The following is a 23,064-nucleotide window of genomic DNA, read 5'->3' as shown; positions in this document are numbered from 1 at the left end:
TCAGTCGACCGGCCGCCGTGTATTATTCCTGGGCAGGACACAGATTTTCTACTGATATACCGACTGCAGCAACAATGATATAACAAAACAAAGCTGCTCACAACATGCTGACCTACATCCGCTAAGAAATACTTTGATCGCTGGCAGTTATTTCTTCCAGCTGTTAATAGCATGTCATGTACTACAGCATTCACCAAATCAAGGCTTTCCACATTAGAAAGAATGACTTGCTGAAAACCAGAGTACTAGAGAAATGATCACCGCATTTCGCTCTAGAAGACTCCAGCTTATTACCATCATTGTCAATCATAATACCAAAAATTGCATTGGCAAGCAAAAAAAGTTCATTTTGATTCATGTGTACAGCGTCTGGGGATTGTAAAAAGCAATAGTAATACTTTGCTCTTAAAAACTTATTTCTGGAGATGGACATCTATTTTTGAAAAAATCAGCCAGGTTTTACTAATTTTGTTCAACTAAGTAATATTGGCTCTTTTTTTGCATATTTACTAGCTCTGGATAAAGTACGCATTCTGAATTGTTTAATCATTTTATCTAAACAATCCGTAATAAAAACAAATGGGCGAGCATGCTCGATACTGCTCAGTACTCAATCGAGCATCCTGGTGTTCAGGCACCATGCTTGAGTTCATGCCTCACATGTTTTGCAGCTGTTTCTCAGCCATTAAACATGGGGGGATCATGGTAATGCCATAGGTAATTTGACTACTGGCATTACTGTGATTTGCCGGCTGCATTGCATCATTGCATCATTGGGTCCATATAAGTCTTGGTGACGCCATGCTCTACACACTGCACCCAGAAAGAGTGTAGTTAGAGCTTGTTGGAGAAGAGACAGTGTATTAGAGTGATTGTAGCCTTACAGTCTTTGCTGCTGCAATATAAAAAAATATTCTATTTTTTATTAATACTGTTCTTAGCTGCATTTAGTGTAGGGCTAGCTGCTGGAGAAGGGATAGTGTAATAGACACTTGTAGACAGGGATTCTAGCCTTAAAAACCTTACTGTAGTTATGTAAAAAATCAATTCTTTAATAATACCGCCCTTATCTGCATTTAGTGTAGAACAAGCTGCCAGAGGAGAGATAGTGTATTAGAGGCATCTAGGCAGGGATTCTAGCCTTACAAACCTAGCTGCTACGTTAACCCAAAAGTCATTTTCAAGGCTAATTCAAATCTATTCTATTTTCTAATAATATTCCTACTAGCTGCAATTAGTGTAGGAAGAGCTGGTGGAGAAGGGGAAGTGTATTAGAGGCATGAAGGTAGGGATTGTAGCCTTAGAGACCTTGCTGCTGCTGCTATGTTAACCCAAAAGTCTTTTTCAGGGTTAATTCTAATCAATTATATTCTCTTATAATATAACTCAGCTGCAATTAGTATAGGGAGAAGCTGGTGGAGAAGGAATAGTGTATTGCAGGCATCTAGGCAGGGGGTCTTTGCTGCTGCTATGTTAACCCAAAAGTCCTTTTCAGGGCTAATGCCTGCTTTACACAAGTCGACCGATCGCGCGATTTCACGATCGATCGTACCCGCCCCCATCGTTTGGGTGTCACGGGAAAATCGCTGCCCGTGTCTCACAAAGTCGTGAAACCCCCGTCACACGTACTTACCTGCTGATCGACCTCGCTGTGGGTGGCGAACATCCACTTCCTGAAGGGGGAGGGACGTTCGACGTCAAACAGCCGCCAGTCAATAGAAGTGGAGGGGCGGAGATTAGCGGGACGTAAACATCCCGCCCACCTCCTTCCTTCCGCATAGCCGCCGGGAGCCGCGGGATGCAGGTAAGCTGTGTAAATCGTTCCCGGGGTGTCACACGGAGCAATGTGTGCTACCCCGGGTACGATGAACGACCGACGCCATTTTAATTAAACAATTTTTTAAAACTGAGTGACGAGTACACGACTCACGATTTGTGAGCGATACTGCGTCGCTTGGAGGTGTCACACGAGACGACGTCGTGAACAATGCCAGATGTGCGTCACGAAAACCGTGACCCCGACGATGCATCACACGATAGCTCGTCTTGTCTAAAGCCCGCATTACTCTAGTCTACTCTATTTTCTAATAATACACGCTTAGCTGCAATTAGTGTGGGGAGAGCTGGTGGAGAAGTCATAGTGTATCAGAGGCATCTAGGCAGGGAATGTAGGTTAAAGAGGGCTTTACACGCTGCGATATCGGTGCAGATATCGCTAGCGAGCGTACCCGCCCCCGACGTTTGTGTGACACAAGCAAATCGCTGCCCGTGGCGCACAACATCGCTAAAGAGAGAGGAGAGAGAGAGGGAAAAAGAGAAAAAGAGAGACTGAGAAAAAGAGGGAAAAAGAGAGAGAGAGAAAAAGAGAGAGGGAGACTGAGAGAGACTGAGACTGAGAGACTGAGAGAGACAAAGAGTGAGAGAGAGAGCAATGCAGCCTCATTCCGTGAACTGCTCTGATTTTAGAGGTGTGACTTACAGCTAATGTCCGGCTCCTCCCCTCAGTGCATAATTAAATTAAATTAAATTACAATTATAAATAAATAATTCTAATTTAAAATAAATAAAATTTTTTACCAGGGCTAGAACTTGTGAACTAATGCTTCTGAGTCAAGCACTCTAACCATTGAACTACTGGCTCTAATGGAAAAACATTGGCAGATTTGGTAATCTTGACTTTTGAATTGCAGATTGAAGTCTCAGATTACAGCGCGGTTCAGTTCAAGTGCTATGTGGAGAGGGCATAGATCGCTCCCTGCATCTTCATGTAGCAGAGCTGACAGTGTCGTGTGGATTACTTCGGACCTGGATTGTTGTTCTGGGATTAATAAAAAGGTAAATGAGGTGATTTTTTGTCTTTTATTCCAAATAAAGGATTTTTCGCTGTGTGTGTTTATTTACTTTCGCTTACAGTTTAATCATGGAAGGTGTCTCAGGGAGACGCCTGGCATGATTAACTCATTATTACCCCGATTGCCACCGCACCAGGGCATTTCGGGATGAGCTGGGTGGAGTCCCGGCACTGTCGCATCTAATGGATGCAGCAATTCAAGGCGGCTGCTAGGTGATATTGTTGGGGTGGTGGGCTCCCCATAACGTGGAGCTCCCCATCCTGACAATACCAGCCTCCAGCCTTGCGGCTTTATCCTGGCTGGTATGAAATATGGGGGAACCGCATTTTTTTTTTTTAATTTATTTTACTGCACGATATAGACCCACCCGCCGGCGGCTGTGATTGGTTGCAGTGAGACAGCTGTCACTCATCGTGGGGCGTGTCTGACTGCAACCAATCATGATCGTCGGTGGGCGGGGAAAGCACGGAATAACTAATTGAATAATGAAGCGGCAGCCATTTTCAAAAGAGGAAATGCCGCTGGAGATTTGTGACAGCCGTGCAGCGAGACCCCGTGATCGGTGAGTAGGAAAGAGAGAGGAATTGTGTTGGGGACGCAGGACGCATGCAGACAGCAACGTGTGCACATAGCCTTACTGTGAAAAGCCACGTTTTTGGTGCTCGAACCATTTTCGAACATAACTCGAACCGTCGAGCTTTTAGGGAAAAGCTCGAGTTCGTCAAACGTCTCGAACACCCCCCAAAATCACTCGAACATGAAATTGGCGAACCTCGAGCCCCGAACATCGCTCATCTCTAGTTAAGTGGCTTCCTATAAAATTGTCCCTTTTGCATGTATTTTAGATAGGGAATTTAGACGGTGAGCCGCACAAGCACTGATCTATATGATGGCAATATGCAAGCATTAGGAAATATTAAACATGAAAAAGCTAAATTAGCTTTCCTCTCACAGGAAACAGTGAGTCTAAAGGGGGATTTACATGCAACGACATCGCTAACGAGATGTCGTTGGGGTCACGGAATTCGTGACGCACATCCGGCCTTGTTAGCGACGTCGTTGCGTGTGAAACATACGAACGACTGCTAAGAATCAAAATTACTCACCTAATCGTTGATCGTTGACACGTCCTTCAAATCCTAAATATCGTTGTTGTTGCAGGACGCAGGTTGTTTGTCGCTCCTGAGGCAGCACACATCGCTACGTGTGACACTCCAGGAACAACACCGTACCTGCGTCCTCCAGCAACGAGGTGGGCGTCACTTTCTTTCGGCTGCTCTCCGCCCCTCCGCTTCTATTGGACGGCTGCCTTGTGACGTCGCTGTGACGCCGCACAAACCGCCCCCTTAGAAAGGAGGCAGTTCGCCGGCCACAGCGACGTCGCTAGGCAGGTAAGTCCGTGTGACGGGTCCGAGCGATGTTGTGCACCACGGGCAGCGATTTGCCCATGACAAACAACTGACGGGGGCAGGTGCTTTCACCAGCGACATCGCTAGCGATGTCGCTGCGTGTATAGCAGCCTTAAGTGATATAGATCCTGCTTTCTCATTGTACACAAAATGGATCATATATTAAATATAACACCCGTCACACGGACTTACCTGCCCTGCGACGGTGCTCTAGCCGGCGAACCGCCTCCTTTCTAAGGGGGCAGGTCGTGCGGCGTCACAGCGACGTCATACGGCAGGCGGCCAATAGAAGCGGAGGGGCGGAGATGAGCGGGACGTAAACATCCCGCCCACCTCCTTCCTTCCGCATTGCTGGTGGAGGCAGGTAAGGAAATGTTAGTCGCTTCTGCGGTGTCACACATAGCGATGTGTGCTGCCGCAGGAACGAGGAACAACATTGCTAACATCCTGAAAACGATTTTTTGTTTCAGTACGACCTCTCCACGGCAAACGATTTTGCCCTCTTTTGGGATTGTTTAAGATCGCTCTTAAGTGTCACACGCTGCGATCTCGTTAATGACGCCGGATGTGCGTCACAAACAATGTGACCCCAACGATAATTCATTAACAATATCGTAGCGTGTAAAGCTCGCATAACAGTCCTTGTGCAATCTAAATCCTAAAGGCCTTCTCAGGTCTACATCTATCCTATTCCCTATTAATACCGCTGTTTGTTGCATTCAGTGTAGGTATAACTGCTGGAGGATGGATAGTTTTCGATTCGAGGCATATAGGCAGGGTATATTGCTTTAGATTCCTTCTATAGATATACTGGTATTGCACCTAATCCTTCGGACTTAATCAGGGAACTGGGGCTTATGACTGGTTAGACTTAGGCTACTTTCACACATCCGGTTTTTGCTCTGCGGCACAATACGGCGCTCTGTAGAAAAACCGCAAACGTTTTTTTTGCCGCCGCTTGTGGGACTTTTTGCATAGACTTACATTAGTGCCGTATTGTGCCGCATGGGCTTGCGTTCGGTCTGGTTTTTGCCGCATGCGGCAGATTTAGCCGATGCCGCGGCTGGATGGAACGTTGCCTGGAACGTTTTTTGCTCCGGCAAAAAAACCGCATCGCGCCGCATCCGGCCGCTGCGGCGCATTTTTCAATGCATGCCTATGGACGCCGGATGCGGCGCGATGCGGAAAAAAAAACGCATCCGGCCGCCGCATGCGGTTTCTTCTACTGCGCATGCTCAGTAGCATGCCGCAACCGGAAAAAAATGGATGGGCAGCATGTAAAAACTTTTGCAAAGGATGGAGTGTTTTCGCCGCATCCGTTGCATAGGTTTCCCAGCCGGATTGAGCCGCACTACTCAAACCGGATGTGTGAAAGTAGCTTAAAAAGGTTGGAACCGCAACTGAACCATAGTAATGTTTTGCTGAAAACTGGTCCATTTTTACTGCTTTTAAACTGCATAGTGGTTCATTGGTTAGCAATGGTGCCTGAGCTCAACTAAAAGACATAGCTATGGAGTTTGTACATTCTCTCCGTGTTTCTGTGATTTTTATCTCAGTTTTAAAATTTCCTCCTACACTCAAAAAAACATAACAGTAGGTTAAGTGTAGAGATGAGCGAGCCTCTGAAGGCTCGAGTTCGGTTCGTCGAACGGAGGCCTCGTTCGAGTTCGGTTCGATGAACCATTCGACGAACCTCTCAAGCCACATTGAAACCAATGGCAGGCAAACACAAACACATAAAAACACATTATAAATGTACACATACAGTTAATAAACATTGCCATAACACTTACAGGTCCCCACGACACGTCCTGCACTCTGTCTCCCGCCGCTTTTCCTTCCGATAATCGCTGCGTCCTCCCAGTAACCAGCACTGATGATAGGACCTTCCGTGACGTCAAAAAAAGCATGTGACCAGTCATGTGTCTATTATCTCATTGGCTACAGACTGGTCACATGGCTATGACGTCATGCTAGGTCCTGTCATTGCATCTCTCTGGTATGCGGTGATCGTTCCAGCATCTTGGCGAAATGCTCTGGCACATGGTCGACTCCCCGTTCCTGCATGTGTGCGCTCTTTACAGAGTCAGCGCACATGCAGGGACTAGCTGTCAAAGCCGGTAAATAGCGGCACCGGGAGTCACGTGATCGAAGCACCGTTGCTATGGTAACCCGCCTGTCAGCGGTGATGTCACTGCTTACAGCCCGCAGCGGCATCGGGAATCACGTGATCGGAGCAACATTGCTATGGTAACCCGCTTGTCAGCGGTAACGTTACCGCTTACAGCCTGCAGCCTTTGCTCACTCTCACTGAGTGAATAAACTGCACGGGAAGCAGCAGTGTCTTCCTCCCATGCAGCGCTGTCTGATGTAGCAGAGCTGCATGGGTTGAAGGAGAAAGAAGACAGAAGAGGAGGATCGTGGAGGACTGACGGGGAGTAATAAACATGGAGTCTCTAAGTGTGTCTGTGTATTTATTTCTATTAAAGTATTTTTTCTCTGTGTGGTGTCTTTTTTTAACCCTTTACTGGAGATTCTTAATGGCTGGGTCAAACTTGCCTGACATTAAGAATCTCTGGCTTAATACTAGCTAGTAAAACAAATCTAGTATTAACTCATTATTACCCAGCAAGCCACTCAGCTGCAGGGCAGCTGGAAGAGTTGGATACAACTGCCTAGTTGTACCTGGCTAGACACAAAAATGGGGCGAAGCTCATGTCGATTTTTTTTTTTAATTATTTCATGAAATTCATGAAATAATTAAAAAAAAGGCTTCCCTATTTTTTTAGTTCCCAGCCGGGTACAAATAGGCAGCTGGGGGTTGGGGGCAGCCATACCTGCCTGCTGTACCTGGCTAGCATACAAAAATATGGCGAAGCCCACGTCATTTTTTTGGTGGGCAAACAACTCCTGCATATAGTCCTGGATGGAGTATGCTGAGTCTGTAGCTCTGCAGCTGCTGTGTGCTCTCCTGCATACAATAGTGAATGGAGCATGCTGAGCCTTGTAGTTCTGCAGCTGCTGTCTGCTCTCCTCCATACAGAAAGACAGCAGCTGCAGAACTACAAGGCTCAACATACTCCATCCAAGACTGTATGCAGGAGTTTTTTGCCCCCAAAAAAATTACTTGGGCTTCGCTATGTTTTTGTATGCTAGCCAAGTACAGCAGGCTGCTACGGGCTGCTCCCAACCCCCAGCTGCCTATTTGTACCCAGGTGGGAGCAAAAAATATAGGGAAGCCCTTTTTTTTTTTTAATTATTTCATGAATTTCATGAAATAATTAAAAAAAAAATTACATGGGCTTCGCCCAATTTTTGTGTCTAGCCAGGTACAACTAGGCAGCTGGGGATTGGAATTCTCAGCTCAGGGTGCCCAAGCTTTCTGGGCACCCCTGCTGCGAATTGAAGTCCACAGCCGCCCCAGAAAAGGGCGCTTTCATAGAAGCGCCATCTTCTGGCGCTGTATCCAACTCTTCCAGCTGCCCTGGTGACGGGTGGCTCGCTGGGTAATAATGGGGTTAGGGCTAGATGTATATTATCAACTGGCCCTAAGCCCGAAATTCATGGTGGCATGCCAATATTAGACATGGCCATCATGAATTTTTAGTACAGATAAAAAAAACACAACACACAGAAAAATATTTTTATTACAAATAAAACACAACACAATTAGTGAAACCATCTTTATTGAAATAAAGAACCCCCCTCCGCAGTAATCCTGGGTCAAGGGTCCCGCGCCGTCCAATCCGGATCCAATATCATCTGATCGGTTTGCTGGAAGGGAAAGCGATCAGATGATGTGTCAGGTTCAAGGGCCTGAATCACATGACACAGCAGCTGATTGTATAAACGGCTTTTATACAATCAGATGATGCATCAGTGCAAGAAAAAAAAAACGACACACTTCTGTGCAGACTCCTGTCCGACAGCATCAGCTGATAGTTTAGCCGGCCGGGCAGTAAAAAGCCGGCCTCACCGCTTGACTTATAATGTCAGCTGATTCCGTAAGGTGTCTGCATCAGCTGATCATCAACAGGTCTGAGAGAGAGAGAGAAAGAGAGAGAGAGAGAGAAAGAAGAGAGAGAAAAAAAGAGAGAAAAGAGAGAGATAAAAAAGAGAGAGAGAGGGAGAGAAAGGAGAGAGAAGAGAGAGAGGAGAGGTGAGAGAGAGAGAGGGAAAAAGAGAAAAAGAGAGACTGAGAAAAAGAGAGAGAGACTGAGAGAGACTGAGACTGAGAGAGAGGAGAGAGAGAAGAGAAAGAGGAGAGAGAGAAAAGAGAGAGAGGAGAGAGAGAGGAGAGAGAGAAGAGAGGAGAGAGAGAGAGAGGGAAAAAGAGAAAAAGAGAGACTGAGAAAAAGAGAGAGAGACTGAGAGAGACTGAGACTGAGAGAGATAAAGAGAGAGAGAGAGAGAGAAAGAGAGAGAGAGAGACTGAGAGAGACAGAGAGAGAGAGGAGAGAGAGAGAAAAGAGAGAGGAGAGAGAGTAGAGAGAGAAGAGAGAGAGGAGAGAAAGAGAGAGGGAAAAAGAGAAAAAGAGACTGAGCAAAAGAGAGAGAGAAAAAGAGCGAGAGAGAGAGAGAAAAAGAGAGAGAGAGAGACTGAGAGAGAGAAAGAGAGAGAAAAAGAGAGAGAGACAGAGAAAGAGACAGAGAGAGACAGAGAGAGAGACAGAGACAGAGAGAGAGGAGAGAGAGAAAACAGAGAGAGAGACTGAGAGAAAGAGAAGAGAGAGAGAGAAAGAAGAGAGAGGAGAGAGAGAGGGAAAAAGAGAGACTGAGAGAGACTGAGAGAGAGGAGAGAGAGAGAAAAGAGAGAGGAGAGAGAGAAGAGAGAGAGGAGAGAGGAGAGAAAGAGAGGAAAAAAGAGAAAAAGAGACTGAGAAAAAGAAAGAGAGAAAAAGAGAGAAAGAAAAAGAGAGAGACTGTGAGAGGAGAGAGAGAAAGAGAGAGACTGAGAGAGACTGAGAGAGACTGAGAGAGAGAGAGAGACTGAGAGAGAGACAGAAAGAGAGAGACTGAAAGACAGAGAGAGAGGAGAGAGAGAAAAGAGAGAGATGAGAGAGAGAAAGAAGAGAGAGAGAGAAGAGAGAGAGAAAAGAGGAGAGAGGAGAGAGAGAGGGAAAAAGAGAGACAGAAAAAGAGAAAGAGAGAGAGAAAAAGGTGAGGGAGAGAGCGAGAGACTGAGAGAGACTGAGACTGAGAGACTGAGACTTAAGAGGACGGCTTTCTTCCGACAGGGCCGTGGGGTCAGACAAGGCTGCAGTCTGAGCTCAACTCTATTCAACATCTATATAAATGGACTAGCAACAGCTCTAGAGTCCTCCCCCACTCCAGGCCTCAGTCTGCATGACCGAGAGGTGAAGTTCCTGCTGTACGCAGATGACCTCCTGCTACTCTCCCCAACCGAGAAAGGCCTCCAAGACAGCCTGGCAGTACTGGAACATTCAGCACCACATGGGCGCTTCCCATCAACCAAAAGAAGACCAAAGTCATGGTGTTTCAGAAGAGGAACCAGAATAACATAAACTCTCCCTCCTTCACATTAAATGGCACCACGCTGGAGCAAGCCAGCAGCTATACCTACCTCGGTCTGGAACTAAGCAATAACGGGAGCCTCAAGCAAGCAGCAGAAGCCTTGAAAGGAAAAGCGTGCAGAACCTTCTACGCCATAACAAGACAACTGTACCACCTCAAACCACCTGTGAGAGTCTGGCTCAAGATATTTAATAGCATCAACCCTATACTGCTATATGGCAGCGAGGTATGGGCCCAGTGACCTACCCAGACCACACAAAGTGGGATTCCAGCCCAACTGAAGTCTTCCACATGGAGTTCTGTAAATATCTCCTCCAAGTCCATCGGAGCACCTCAAACATAGCCTGTTGGGCAGAGCTGGGCCGATCCCCCTTATGGTTCAGTATACACAAGAGGGCGCTATCACACCAGGCGCACATACAGAACAGCAACTCCAGCTCCTACCATCATAAAGCCCTGCTGAGCCAGAGCCCAGACCAAGCCAGGAACTGCGGCAGCCAGTACAGCCAAAGTCAGCAACACACCCTGACAAAAGCCCAAATAAAAGAGATTTCAGAGAGCTGAAAGATGCAATACCTAGAGGACTGGAAGAGTGAATTAGAGAACTCCCAGACACTCACCATCTATCGGTCACTGCGGAGGGACTACACTCTGGCCCCATATCTAGAAAGGTTACGCCACCCCAAAGACAGGCAGACCCTGAGCCTGTACAGACTGATTGCCCACAGCTTAGAGGTGGAAAAAGGGCGGCACCGACAGACATACAAGCAGCGAGAGAAGAGACTGTGCCATCACTGCTAGCAGGGGGCTCTGGAGGACAAGGCGCACTTCCTGCTGCAATGTGACAAATATTCAGCAGTGAGGGCCTCCCACTTCCAGAAATTTACCACCCATACCCCGGACTTTCCATCCATGGACGAGGACATGAAACTCCGCTTCCTACTGGGGGAAGAGGAATCAATGGTGGAGATCGCTGCCCAATATGTCACCACATGTCATAAGCTGAGGGGAACATAGGGCCCCTAAATGGACTTTCAGAGCCCAAATTGTGCCCCCAACTCCCCATAACCCTGATCCCATCCCACCACACTTACTGTATTTCTCTTGCTTTGGCAACACTAATTGTATTTTCGTCCTGCCAATAAAGCATATTTGAATTTGAATTTGAAAGAGACAAAGAGAGAGAGAGACTGAGAGAGAGACTGAGAGACTGAGAGAGAGAGAAGAAAGAGGAGAGAGAGAGGGAAAAAGAGAAAAAGAGAGACTGAGAAAAAGAGAGAGAGAAAGAGAGAGAGAGAGAGAAAAGAAGGGAGGGAGAGAGAGATTGAGAGAGAGACTGAGACTGAGAGAGACAAAGAGAGAGAGAAAGAGAGAGACAGAGAGACAGAGAGAGACAGAGACTGAGAGACAGAGAGAGAGAAGAGAGAGGAGAGAGAGAAAAGAGAGAGGAGAGAGAGAAAAGAGAGAGAGGAGAGAGAAGAGAGAGAAAGAATAGAGAGAGAGAGATAGAGAGGGAAGAAGAAAAAGAGAGACTGAGAAAAAGAGAGAGAGAAAAAGAGAGAGAAAAAAGAGAGAGAGAGACTGAGACTGAGAGAGACAAAGAGAGAGAGAGAGAAAGAGAGAGACTAAAAGAGACAGAGAGAGAGAGACTGAGAGAGAGAGAGAGAGACTGAGAGAGCCTGAGAGAGACTGAGACTGAGAGACTGAGAGAGACAAAGAGAGAGAGAGAGCAATGCAGCCTCATTCCGTGTACTGCTCCGATTTTAGAGGTGTGACTCACAGCTGATGTCCGGCTCCTCCCCTCAGTGCATAATTAAATTAAATTAAATTACAATTATAAATAAATAATTCTAATTTAAAATTAAAAATAAATTACATTTTTTACCAGGGCTAGAACTTGTGAACTAATGCTTCTGAGTCAAGCACTCTAACCATTGAACTACTGGCTCTAATGGAAAAACATAGGCAGATTTGGCAATCTTGACTTTTGCATTGCAGACTGAAGTCTCAGATTACAGCGCGGTTCAGTTCAAGTGCTATGTGGAGAGGGCATAGATCGCTCCCTGCATCTTCATGTAGCAGAGCTGACAGTGTCGTGTGGATTACTTCGGACCTGGATTGTTGTTCTGGGATTAATAAAAAGGTAAATGAGGTGATTTTTTGTCTTTTATTCCAAATAAAGGATTTTTCGCTGTGTGTGTTTATTTACTTTCACTTACAGTTTAATCATGGAAGGTGTCTCAGGGAGACGCCTGGCATGATTAACTCATTATTACCCCGATTGCCACCGCACCAGGGCAATTCGGGATGAGCTGGGTGGAGTCCCGGGACTGTCGCATCTAATGGATGCGGCAATTCCAGGCGGCTGCTGGGTGATATTGTTGGGGCCGTGGGCTCCCCATAACATGGAGCTCCCCATCCTGACAATACCAGCCTCCAGCCTTGCAGCTTTATCCTGGCTGGTATGAAATATAGGGGAACCGCATTTTTTTTTTTTCATTTATTTTATTGCACGATATAGACCCACCCGCCAGCGGCAGTGATTGGTTGCAGTAAGACAGCTGTCACTCATCGTGGGGCGTGTCTGACTGCAACCAATCATGAGCGCCGGTGGGCGGGGACAGAACGGAATAACGAATTGAATAATGAAGCAGCAGCCATTTTTAAAAGAGGAAATGCCGCTGGAGATTTGTGACAGCCATGCAGCGAAACGCCCGTGATCGGTGAGTAGGAAAGAGAGAGGGATTGTGCTGGGGACGCAGGACGCATACAGACAGCAACGTGTGCACATAGCCTTACTGTGAAAAGCCACGTTTTTGGTGTTCAAACCATTTTCGAACGTAACTCGAACTGTCGAGCTTTTAGGAAAAAGCTCGAGTTCGTCAAACGTCTCGAACACCCCCCAAAATTACTCGAACATGAATTTGGTGAACCTCGAGCCTCGAACATTGCTCATCTCTAGTTAAGTGGCTTCCTATAAAATTGTCCCTTTTGTATGTATTTTAGATAGGGAATTTAGACGGTGAGCCGCACAAGCACTGATCTATATGATGGCAATATGCAAGCATTAGGAAATATTAAACATGAAAAAGCTAAATTAGCTTTCCTCTCACAGGAACAGTGAGTCTAAAGGGGGCTTTACACGCAACAACATCGCTAACGAGATGTCGTTGGGGTCATGAAATTCGTGACGCACATCCAGCCTTGTTAGCGATGTCGTTGCAAGTGAAACATACGAACGACTGCTAACAATCAAAATTACTCACCTAATCGTTGATCGTTGACACGTCGTTCAAATCCTAAATATCGTTGTTGTTGCAGGATGCAGGTTGTTTGTCGCTCCTGAGGCAGCACACATCGCTACGTGTGACACCCCAGGAACGAGGAACAACACCGTACCTGCGTCCTCCAGCAACGAGGTGGGTGTCACTTTCTTTCGGCTGCTCTCCGCCCCTCCGCTTCTATTGGACGGCTGCCTTGTGACGTCGCTGTGACACCGCACAAACCGGCCCCTTAGAAAGGAGGCGGTTCGCCGGCCACAGCGACGTTACTAGGCAGGTAAGTCCGTGTGACGGGTCCGAGCGATGTTGTGCACCACGGGCAGCGATTTGCCCGTGACGCACAACTGACGGGGGCGGGTGCTTTCACCAGCGACATCACTAGCGATGTCGCTGCGTGTAAAGCAGCTTTAAGGGATATAGATCCTGCTTTCTCATTGTACACAAACTGGATCATATATTAAATATATGTATCTTTGGCCAATTTAAGGTCTATAGGTCATCTGCTTGACTAAACCATGTCTTCCGGATGTCATTTCAATACAGAGTACAAGTGTTTTTTGCTTTAAAGAATTCTAGATAAAGTTAAGACAACCAGAATATAAAATTTCTCAATGTTATGAATTGTGTCATGGAATTGTGCTACCTCACACATAAAGAGGTGTCCAGTCCAGTTTTAACTTTACTTGAATTTACTTTTAGGACTCCAATTTGTCACAAATCAATCTCCTAACAGAGTATCACAAATTATGTGGCTGTTTTTTTAACTCGCAATTTTACACCACACGTCAAGATAAATTGGGCGAAGAATAAAGGTAAGCAAGGATATGTCAGAAGATAGAAGAATATTTGATGCTACAGAATTCATGAAAGGATGTTCTTTTTGCGTTTAAAGGGAATCTGTCAGCAGGTTTTTGCTATGTAAGCTGAAGACAGCATGCAGAATTCAAGGATACCTGTCTTGTCAAGGTCTGATCTGTTAGTTATTTGCTGTTTCTTTAAGCAGCAGAACTTCTCATTGTTAAGACTACAATGTCAGCACACGGCAGTCCGGCACACCCTCTCCTCTGATTGACACCTCACGGTCAATGTACAAGCTCTATAGAGAGCCTGGTGTGGCCAGGGACAGCTCTCTCAGCTCTGCTACATGGATAAATCTAAAAATTCGGATTTTGTGAGAAGAGCTACAGCCAGTAACCTAGGTGATGCATAGTTGGATTCAGGATCTCTCTGCCTACATTTCCTGCTCTCTGATGAGGTAGAAAAAACCTGCTGACAGAGTTCCTTTAAGCCTTCAAAGTTTGGTCAGAAGAGCTAGGCTTTGAAGTTTTTTTCTTTATTTAGTACTCACTTCAACCCTAGTATCAAACTTGTCATGTTAATGGGCAATTTCTGCAATCTGTATAAAGTTTTTTCAGATTTGTTAACATTTATTAGTGCAAAATATGGAGACATTCAGGGTCATTTGTAAATGTGATTATGCAAAAAAAATTTGTGTAAAGTGATGCAAATCATGTCCCTCTCTCTCTCGGGCTGTCATGAACTATGGCGCTCGCTGTGATTGTCAGATGTAGCCGTGCTGGAAGCGTTGTGGGACCTTGTATGGATTACTTTGGATCTGGAGGGTGCTATTTGACTTTTACTTCAAATAAAGGATTTTTTGGGGCTGTTTGTGTTTATTTACTTTCACTTACAGATTAGTGATGGCGGTATCTCATAGATGCCTGCCATCACTAATCTAGGACGTAGTAGCAGATGTGGGCTGTTATTAACTCCTTATTACCCCAATTGACCCCGCACCAGGGCAACGGGAATCTTATGGATGTGCTACTTCTGGGGCATCTGTGGGCTGCTATTGTTAGGCTGAAAAGAGAGAAATAACGACGGGTCTTCCCACCTTAATAATATCAGCCCCCAGTTGTTTGCTGGTTTTAATGGGGGGAACTCACATAATTATTTATTTATTTATATTTTTTTAAATAAATCAAATAATTAAAAAAAAAAACAAATGTGGGATCTCCTCTGTTTTTCATAACCAGCCAAGGTACAGCTGACAGCTGAGGGTTGCAGCCTGCAGCTGCTACTGTTCCTGTCCTGGATATGAAAAAATTTGGGGGGGGGGGGGACCCACGTCATTTTAAAAAAAAAATAATTAAAAAACAGCTGGCCAAACTAGCTATTCCTCTATCAGGCTATTCTGTTGTTTCTTATTATCTATTCTTTCTTTCTTATTATCTATTCTTTCTTTCTTTCGTTCTTTCTTCTTATCTTTTTCTTTTTTATTATCTTTCTTTCTGTCTATTCTTTCTGCCTATTTTTTTCTATCTATCTGTTTATTCTAGCTATGTATCAAGTATCCTATCCTATCATATTTTCTTTCTCCTTTAAAAATGCATTAACAAATCCGCGGCAAAAACGCACCATCATTACAAGCGTTTTTTTATATTTCCAGGCTCTCTGTGACAAGGTGCAGTTTTGATTGCAGTTTTGGTTCAGTTAAAACTGCAATATGCACATATAGCCTTACATGTTTAGTCTGTTCCTCTGTTAGTGAGAAATCAGTATTTGAATTGATTTTCAAAATAGGCTGAAGGACTATGGTAGATCTGATGCCTCTGTCACTCCAGATCTATTCACCCCCCTGCGCCCTTGACTCAAGGCTCCTTTGCCTGAAGTCACACAGCATAGAGGCTGTCAGTCAAACAGATCATGTTTTCAGGAATTCCTTAGCATTGCCTAAGTGATGAAATCATTATCAAGACGTCAAAAATTGTCACCTTTGTTCTCACCTGTGCAATACTAAGGAAATCCTGAAAACTTGAGCTGTTGGGGCCCCTGAGGACTGGAGTTTAGGAAACACTGATCTAGATCTTTGACTTCATTTGCATATCAATTCATACGCTATACCCTCAGTAACGGAGGAATGTACTGGCCATGTAACACTATTGCTGGACTTGTCTTTGAAAGAGATGCATTCTCATATAATCAATACAGTGTGTGAAATCATGCTGACAAATTCCCTTTAAGAAAATCCTTTTTTTTTCTAAGATTACATTTAAAACTACATTATTTAAAAAAAATTAACCTAAATGTGTCATCAACATTGTCGTGATACCAAAAATATTTGAACAAGTGTTATTTAATAGATCCATTATTCTTTACCAAGTGAAGGGTGACGCATCATGGGAACATTAATAACAGTTATTTGCCTTCAGCTTTGTCATCTATAATTGTCCTGTTATGTATTAGGAAACAAAATCATAAAAGTAATTCTCACCTAACAAAAAGACAGAACTAATTAAGATTTCAGATGAAACAAAATTGTGATTAGTTTCACATCAGCAGAGTGCACCAACCTCTAGATAAAAGCAATTACATTTCAATATATTTGTGTATCGCGTTCATTAAAACATCAGCCAAGCGGAAAAGAAAGCTCGACTAAAAGAATGGATGTATTAAATTGTAAACCAGAAAGACTCTTATGGAGATAGCTAAAAAAAAAAACCATGCACGTCCTTAAGGAATGTGCACATCAATTTTTGAGGTATGCAACAACTCATTAAAATGTTAGCTATTTTGTGAAAAGTTTATAACATCTGTTCACATTGCGAAGACGCATTTTATATGTTGAAAGTATTTACTCAGTAAGTCGTTTCACCCTCTTTATTACTATGGATTTATACATCTGTTTATCAGCACTTTCACATATTTTTTTGGCATCATCACAAATACTATTCTTTCCATTTCTTATACAACGAAACCATATGGCCAACTTTGGGTATGCAAAGGACAAAAGCATATAGGAATTAAATTAATCCTTAAACGGGTATAAAGGAAAAATAAAGAAAAAAATAATACAGCAAGCGGCGCTTCATACTTCCCGATCCTCCGGTGTGGCTGTAACTGCTCCGGTGGCTGCCTATTCACTTCCGGGGCTGCACATTAGGCTCATGCATATGCACTGCTCTCCTCACCCATTGGTGTCTGTAATTGGTTACATTATTTATTTAAATAATTTAAATTAAAAAAGCAGCATGCGGTTCCACTTATTTTGATACACATCTAAGATAAGCGCATGGCTGGGGGCTGCAGCCTGTATCCTATGCTTTATCTGTGCTGGGTATCATAATATGGTAGGACCCTAACCCAATTTTTTATTTACTTATTTTTTTATACACATAGCGCCTGTGATTGGAAGTAGTCAGCTGACACGCTGTCACTCAGGGTGGGGCGCGTTTGACTGCAACCAATTACAGATGCGGGGAAAGCAATCCATATGCTTGACCCTAATGCGTGGCCCAGAAGTGAATAAACGGCCAGAGGAGCAGTAAATAGCCACACCGTTAGCCTCAGTAAGTACAGTGTGTCGCCCAGGGATAAGGGGTACTCAGATCCGGGCCAAGGGATCACTTTTGTAGGTGTACAGTGGCGTAACCCAGTCTGTGATCCCAGGCTCCAAAATAAAAGGGGGATTAAGAAGGGGAAATTGTCCGTGACGCCACCCGTGGGTTGCGGTGATAAGGTGGTGGCACCGCCGCTGCCTCTGGGGACCGTGCCCGGGACTGGTGGTGTGGGGCAGCAAGGTGGAATCCCCTCCACGGGTAGGGGAGGTGTAGTCCCAGGGCCCAATTGGGAGTTGTGGTGGTGGCAGGGATTGCAGGGAATAGTACACTCACAGTTCGGTTATCGTGGTGCTGGATGAAGCTGGATTGATGTGGAGGGTCAGGAACAGAGATGGAAGAAATACACAGAGTCTTTTATCAACCAAATTGCTGGTAACTGGTGCCCACAGATGCTGTGAGGACGGGTCCCAGACCCGTGTCTGTAATTCAGGTGTTGTTTTCCTGCCTGAGATCTGTGTCTGTGTCTGCTCCGTGCACCAGTCCAGACAGGGTCCCGACAGCTGGCACCGGGGGGGGCCCACTACCCTCTCCCAGTCCACTTCGGGCCCCACAAGCGGCTGGCCTATTCCTGAGGCCCTCACTACCACTTCTCCTAGCCCCACACAGGGGCTGCTTCCGGACTCCTCTCCTCCTGCAGACTGACTGAAAACTAAACTCTGCTCTGCTCTTTCTAAGCTCCTCCCGCCCCTCCTTTTTCCTGGGGAGGGGGTGAGTGGAACCTGATTGGATGGTGTGTTTCTGTGTGTGAGAAACTCCCCAAGGGAGTGTGAGATCTGCACCAAAAACATGGATGCAGACCTCTGTGACACCCTGGTTTTGCCAGGGCGGCACAACAGCGCACCTGCCCCTATCCCCCTATCCCTTCTACCACCAATTTTAATCACTGGGTTCTGGTCCCCATAGACTTATATGGGGACCAGCGTCTGGTCAGATATCCAGGATCAATTCCGGGTGGGAACTGATTTTTTTTTGTTAAGTCCGGTTAGTCCTGCCAATCCCTGATATCTGCGAGTTTGCCCATTACTAATCCTAATATTTAGTAGGTGTAATAATAACAATATTACAAATACCTCCAATTAGAAATGTAGTATAGTTCTTCTGAAAAGCTTACCTCATGTTCACGGCATTACAGAAGCTTAGGTATCCATGGCTCTGGCCATGCCTGCACATGAGGTAAGTGACAGCTTATCAGGAAAACTATACTACATTCATAATTGGAGGTGTTTGCTTATGTTCTGATTATTACACACATATTGGGATAGGATCTTGGAGATGGGAATACCCCTTTAAGGTGTCAGTGAGATCCATTGCAAGAAGATCTATAAAAAATCTCAGTTGGTGTAGAGGGTTCCCCAAGTGACTAGTGGACATATATGCCCTAATATAGTAAGGAGTTGTGTAATTAGAGTCTATACAAATGCTATCTTTACTCTTACTCCGCACTGTAAGATGCTGCATTTTTGAGACCACGAAAATACGCAATATCAAACTCACCAAAAATTCATCTTAGGCCCCCTTCACATGTCCGTGTCTCCGGTATGTGCTAGGTCCATGCCCATATGTACCGGACACAAGGGCACACGTATACCCATTAAAATCAATGGGTATATGTGGACGCACATGTTCTGCCAGTGGCCCGTGCCTCCGTGTGGAGCAGACGTGTGCCGTGTGCTCCCCACGGATGCATGTCCGTGTTTCTCTGGCAGCACGGGCTCGCACACGTACCACACGGATGTAGTGTGGATGCGGTCCCACATAACACGTGCCGGAGAAACACACGTGGCATTGTAAAAAATAAAAAAAACACAAACTCACCTCCACCACCTTTGCAGTCTCTGCCGCGGCTGTCACCTGCATCCGTCCCCCAGTGAATTTGAACAACGCATCTTCTTCACTGGGGGCCGGAAGCAGCATCAGCGGGGCATGGCCTGTGCCGGACACTGTCATTCAGCACCACAGACAGCTCCGGAAGAAACAGGTAAGGTGGGACTTTCCGTTCTCCGTGTGTTATTACGTATAACACACGGAGAACACGAATGTGCCACAAACACGGCACATGGGGAGAAAACCACCCCTTTAACACGTACGTGAAAAAACGAATCTTTTTTTCGCGGACATGTGAAGGGGGCCTTAGGCACACTGAGTATGTGGTGAGCTTTCTTCCTCAGTATTGGTAACCAAAACCAGGAGTGGCTAAAAAAATACAGAAATGGTGCTCGTGTTTTAATTAGGGCGCTTTTCCATCTGTGATTTTCTTGTGCGAGTGCGATCCGATAAAAAATCGGATTGCACTCGCACCAGTGTTAATCAATTAGACAGTTTCCTCTCTCCCGTTTGTTCTCCACAAGAATCAGGCTCTCGGTACAATCGCAGCATGCGAGTCTCGGCTCACGTGTGTATAAAATCGCACTGCACTTCCATGTTATGCGACTGCAGTGCACCCAGAGACAGACAACGGAGGAGATGGGGAAAAAGTGCTCCCTCCATCTTCTCCGCTCCTGTGATGCGATCGCAATATCGCATAACAGTCCCATTACCCTGGGCTGACACCGCAGCACAAGGTCATTAGCATATCACTTCCAATGCTCCTGCATCAGAAGCGGTACGCAAGTGGAAAAGCGCCCTTATACTTTTCCTCTGGTTATTCCACCCCTTGGAAAAAAACTCATCATATACTTAACGTTTGCATGTGGCCTTAGGCATTTTGCCCCCGACATGTTTTTGGTCAGTTTAAAGCTGCATATTTTCGCTACGTCAAAAACGAATGCAGAGTCTTACATTTCCAGCACAGTGAATGGATTCATAGAATTCTTCTGCCCCCTGCACTTCTTTTTTACTAGGTGTAAACTGACCACGATGCATTTTTGTAATTTGCAACATGTCATTTTCTCTTGCAGTTACCCTGAGTTTTAAGTGCAGATTATTCTCATAGTGTCTTCGTTAAAAAGGCACCGCAGATTGCGGTTCGGCACTATTTTAATGAAGATAGAATCACTGTGTCAATGCACACACACCGCCAACAACAGCAATGGCGACGCGAGATTCAAATAAAAAAAAGGGGGCACATCATAGAGGACACTGGAAGAGGACTTTACAGCGAGGACCCGACCCACAGAGGCACCTGTCAATCGTAGTGCAGTGTATTTCTGCAACTTTGATTAAAGATATTTCTGCAACCAAGCATCCGATCTTTCTATAAGGATGGACTCACGCGAGCGTATGGCATCCGATGCAAGAGCAATGGATGCGATATGCTAATGACCCCCGACTCGAGCTCTGCTGCGAGTGTGAGCCGAGTGTTATGCGACTGTGGCCCGATCCTGCAATCAGGTCACAGCTGTGAAGCTGAGGGCGGGCGCTGAGTAGAAGGAAGGGTTAATCCCTCCATTTCCTCCATTTTCAGCCTGTGCATATATCACACTGCACTGGGATAACATCCGAGTGCAGTCCGATGTTTCTTTCGCACCCATTCACTTGAATGGGTGCGAGTGATATGGCTCACGTAGAAAATCGCAGCATGTTGCAACTTTTCTCGCAATCAGAATCTGATGCGAGAAAAGCTGACAAACTGCTCACCCTCATTCACTAACATTGGTCAGAGTGCAATGCGAGATTTTCTCGCATTGCACTCGTCCGTTTTTCACGCTCATGTGAGCATGCACTAACAGGTATGCCTGGATTCAGCAACTTACTGCCAGTATGGCATTGCCTTTAGTTCATATTGCAAAATCCTGGTGGTTGGTTGTCTTTAATTAGCCATAACAGAAAATGCCATGAAGAGAAAAACAAAATCAAAACGCGTTTCCTGTTCACTTCATGTTTCTAAAAAAATTGTAAAAACAATTAAATCATATGAAAATGATGCAAATAAAAACATCAGCTCACTGCACAAAAAAAAAAAAAGCCCTCACTCAGCCGCATCAACAGCAAAATAAAATGTTACGGGTCTAGAAACAGGTTGACAGAAAGCAAAAAAAAACAAACTTTTTTTTAGAATATTTACAATTTTTTATGACATAAATAGATAAAAAAATCAGTGCATATTTGGTATTGTTGGAACAGACTGGTCAAAGCAATCAGCCTTCCAAGTCATTTTTACCGCACAATGAACACCACAAAAAATAAAACAAAAAAAAAGGCGGAATTACAATTTTTTCCACCATTTCAACACAGTTATTTTCTTGTCTTTCAGTAAAATGAATAGCGCCTATCAAAACTGCAACTCATCTTACAAAGAAATCAAGCCCTTATACATTTATGTCAATGGAAGGATAAACAAGTAAGACGGTGAGGAAAAAATGAAAGCGCAAAAAACAAAAAAATTCCCTGTTCCATAAAGAATTCATCTGATCCTCGCCCCTCCACTTTTAATGCTCCCAGTGGTTATATTTCTGGCCCTGATGGATGTGTCTGTTGCAGTCAGAAGAGGAACCACAAAGGAGCGTGGGACTTGGGCAGCATCAGAGGCTACAAGTAGAATTTTATTTTTGTTTTTCTATCCAATAACATTTTTGAATTTGGACTTTTCACACTCTTTTTTTTTTTTTTATAATAAATACGTTTATGTAAAATTAATATTTCTATTAGAATTTTTGTATTTGGCAGAATGTGTCTTAGGGTTCAAATTTTACCATGATGAATTATTCCATTCTCCAGTAACGCTTGGCCAAGGTTAACACCTTCTTCAGGTTTGTGAATTTCTCCAATTTCCAGCAGCCACTCCACAAATTCACTGCAAGAAAACGGAAACAAATGAAGAAACAATTCCAGAAAGGGTTCATTCTCCAGGTTTACAACTGTATGGGGATTACTTACTACTATGCACTCAAGTGACTGCATACATAGTCAAGCATGCTGTCTAGGGTTCCGAGCTGTCTGTAAATTCCTTAACAGTTAATAAAAATAAGGGACTTATTATTTCCAATGTCAATAAAAAAAATGGAAGTATCCTTGATTTTCTCTGAATTGGAAAAGCTTTCACATCTTAAGGCCGCTTTACATGCTACAATTTATCGTGCGATCGCATTTGTGACGTGACACGCCCAGATCGTATTTACGATGTGACGGTATCGCTTATAGGTCATTTATTTGAAGTCACACATAACGATCTCAAAATCGGCGCATCAGCGATCGACGATATATTGTTGGACCCAGGCGGTCGTTTGAATGTTGTTCGATCTTGTCAGGGTGTCAAACGGAGCAATATGTCGGCTAATTCCCCAAAGCGAACAATTTTTTAAAAATGAACGACGTGTCAACGATCCACGATTTTCATCCTATTTGTGATTGTTCAGAGTCGCTCGTAGGTGTCACACGCAACAACGTCGCAAACGATGCCGGATGTGCGTCACGGAATCCGTGACCCCGACGATATATCTCCCTATAAATCGACGCGTGTAACGGGTGCTTTAATTGTAATTATTGTCCATATTTAACTTCTCACTGTAAATACCGTTACAGTGCTCATATGAGTATTCTGGGCTGTATACTGTAAGTACATTACAAGGACAAAAGTATTGGGACACACCCCTTGAACTTTGAATTCAGGTTTTTCATTCAGTCCCATTGTCACAGTTGTATAAAATCC

General features: G+C 44.8%; 1 protein-coding gene across 1 annotated transcript in view; it reads right to left on the bottom strand.

The window, feature by feature from the left end:
• The window catches only part of PREX2 (phosphatidylinositol-3,4,5-trisphosphate dependent Rac exchange factor 2), a 582,180-nt gene that overhangs the window by 277,797 nt on the left and 281,319 nt on the right, over window positions 1-23,064 (bottom strand). Inside the window, exon 11 of the mRNA XM_075353190.1 lies at window positions 22,109-22,209. Coding sequence (XP_075209305.1) covers window positions 22,109-22,209 — 101 coding nt within the window. The remainder of the gene's footprint in view (window positions 1-22,108; window positions 22,210-23,064) is intronic.

The sequence above is a fragment of the Anomaloglossus baeobatrachus genome, chromosome 6 (genome assembly GCF_048569485.1).
Source record: "Anomaloglossus baeobatrachus isolate aAnoBae1 chromosome 6, aAnoBae1.hap1, whole genome shotgun sequence".
In the NCBI taxonomy this organism is placed as follows: domain Eukaryota; kingdom Metazoa; phylum Chordata; class Amphibia; order Anura; family Aromobatidae; genus Anomaloglossus; species Anomaloglossus baeobatrachus.
This window is presented reverse-complemented; position numbering and strand designations above follow the sequence as displayed.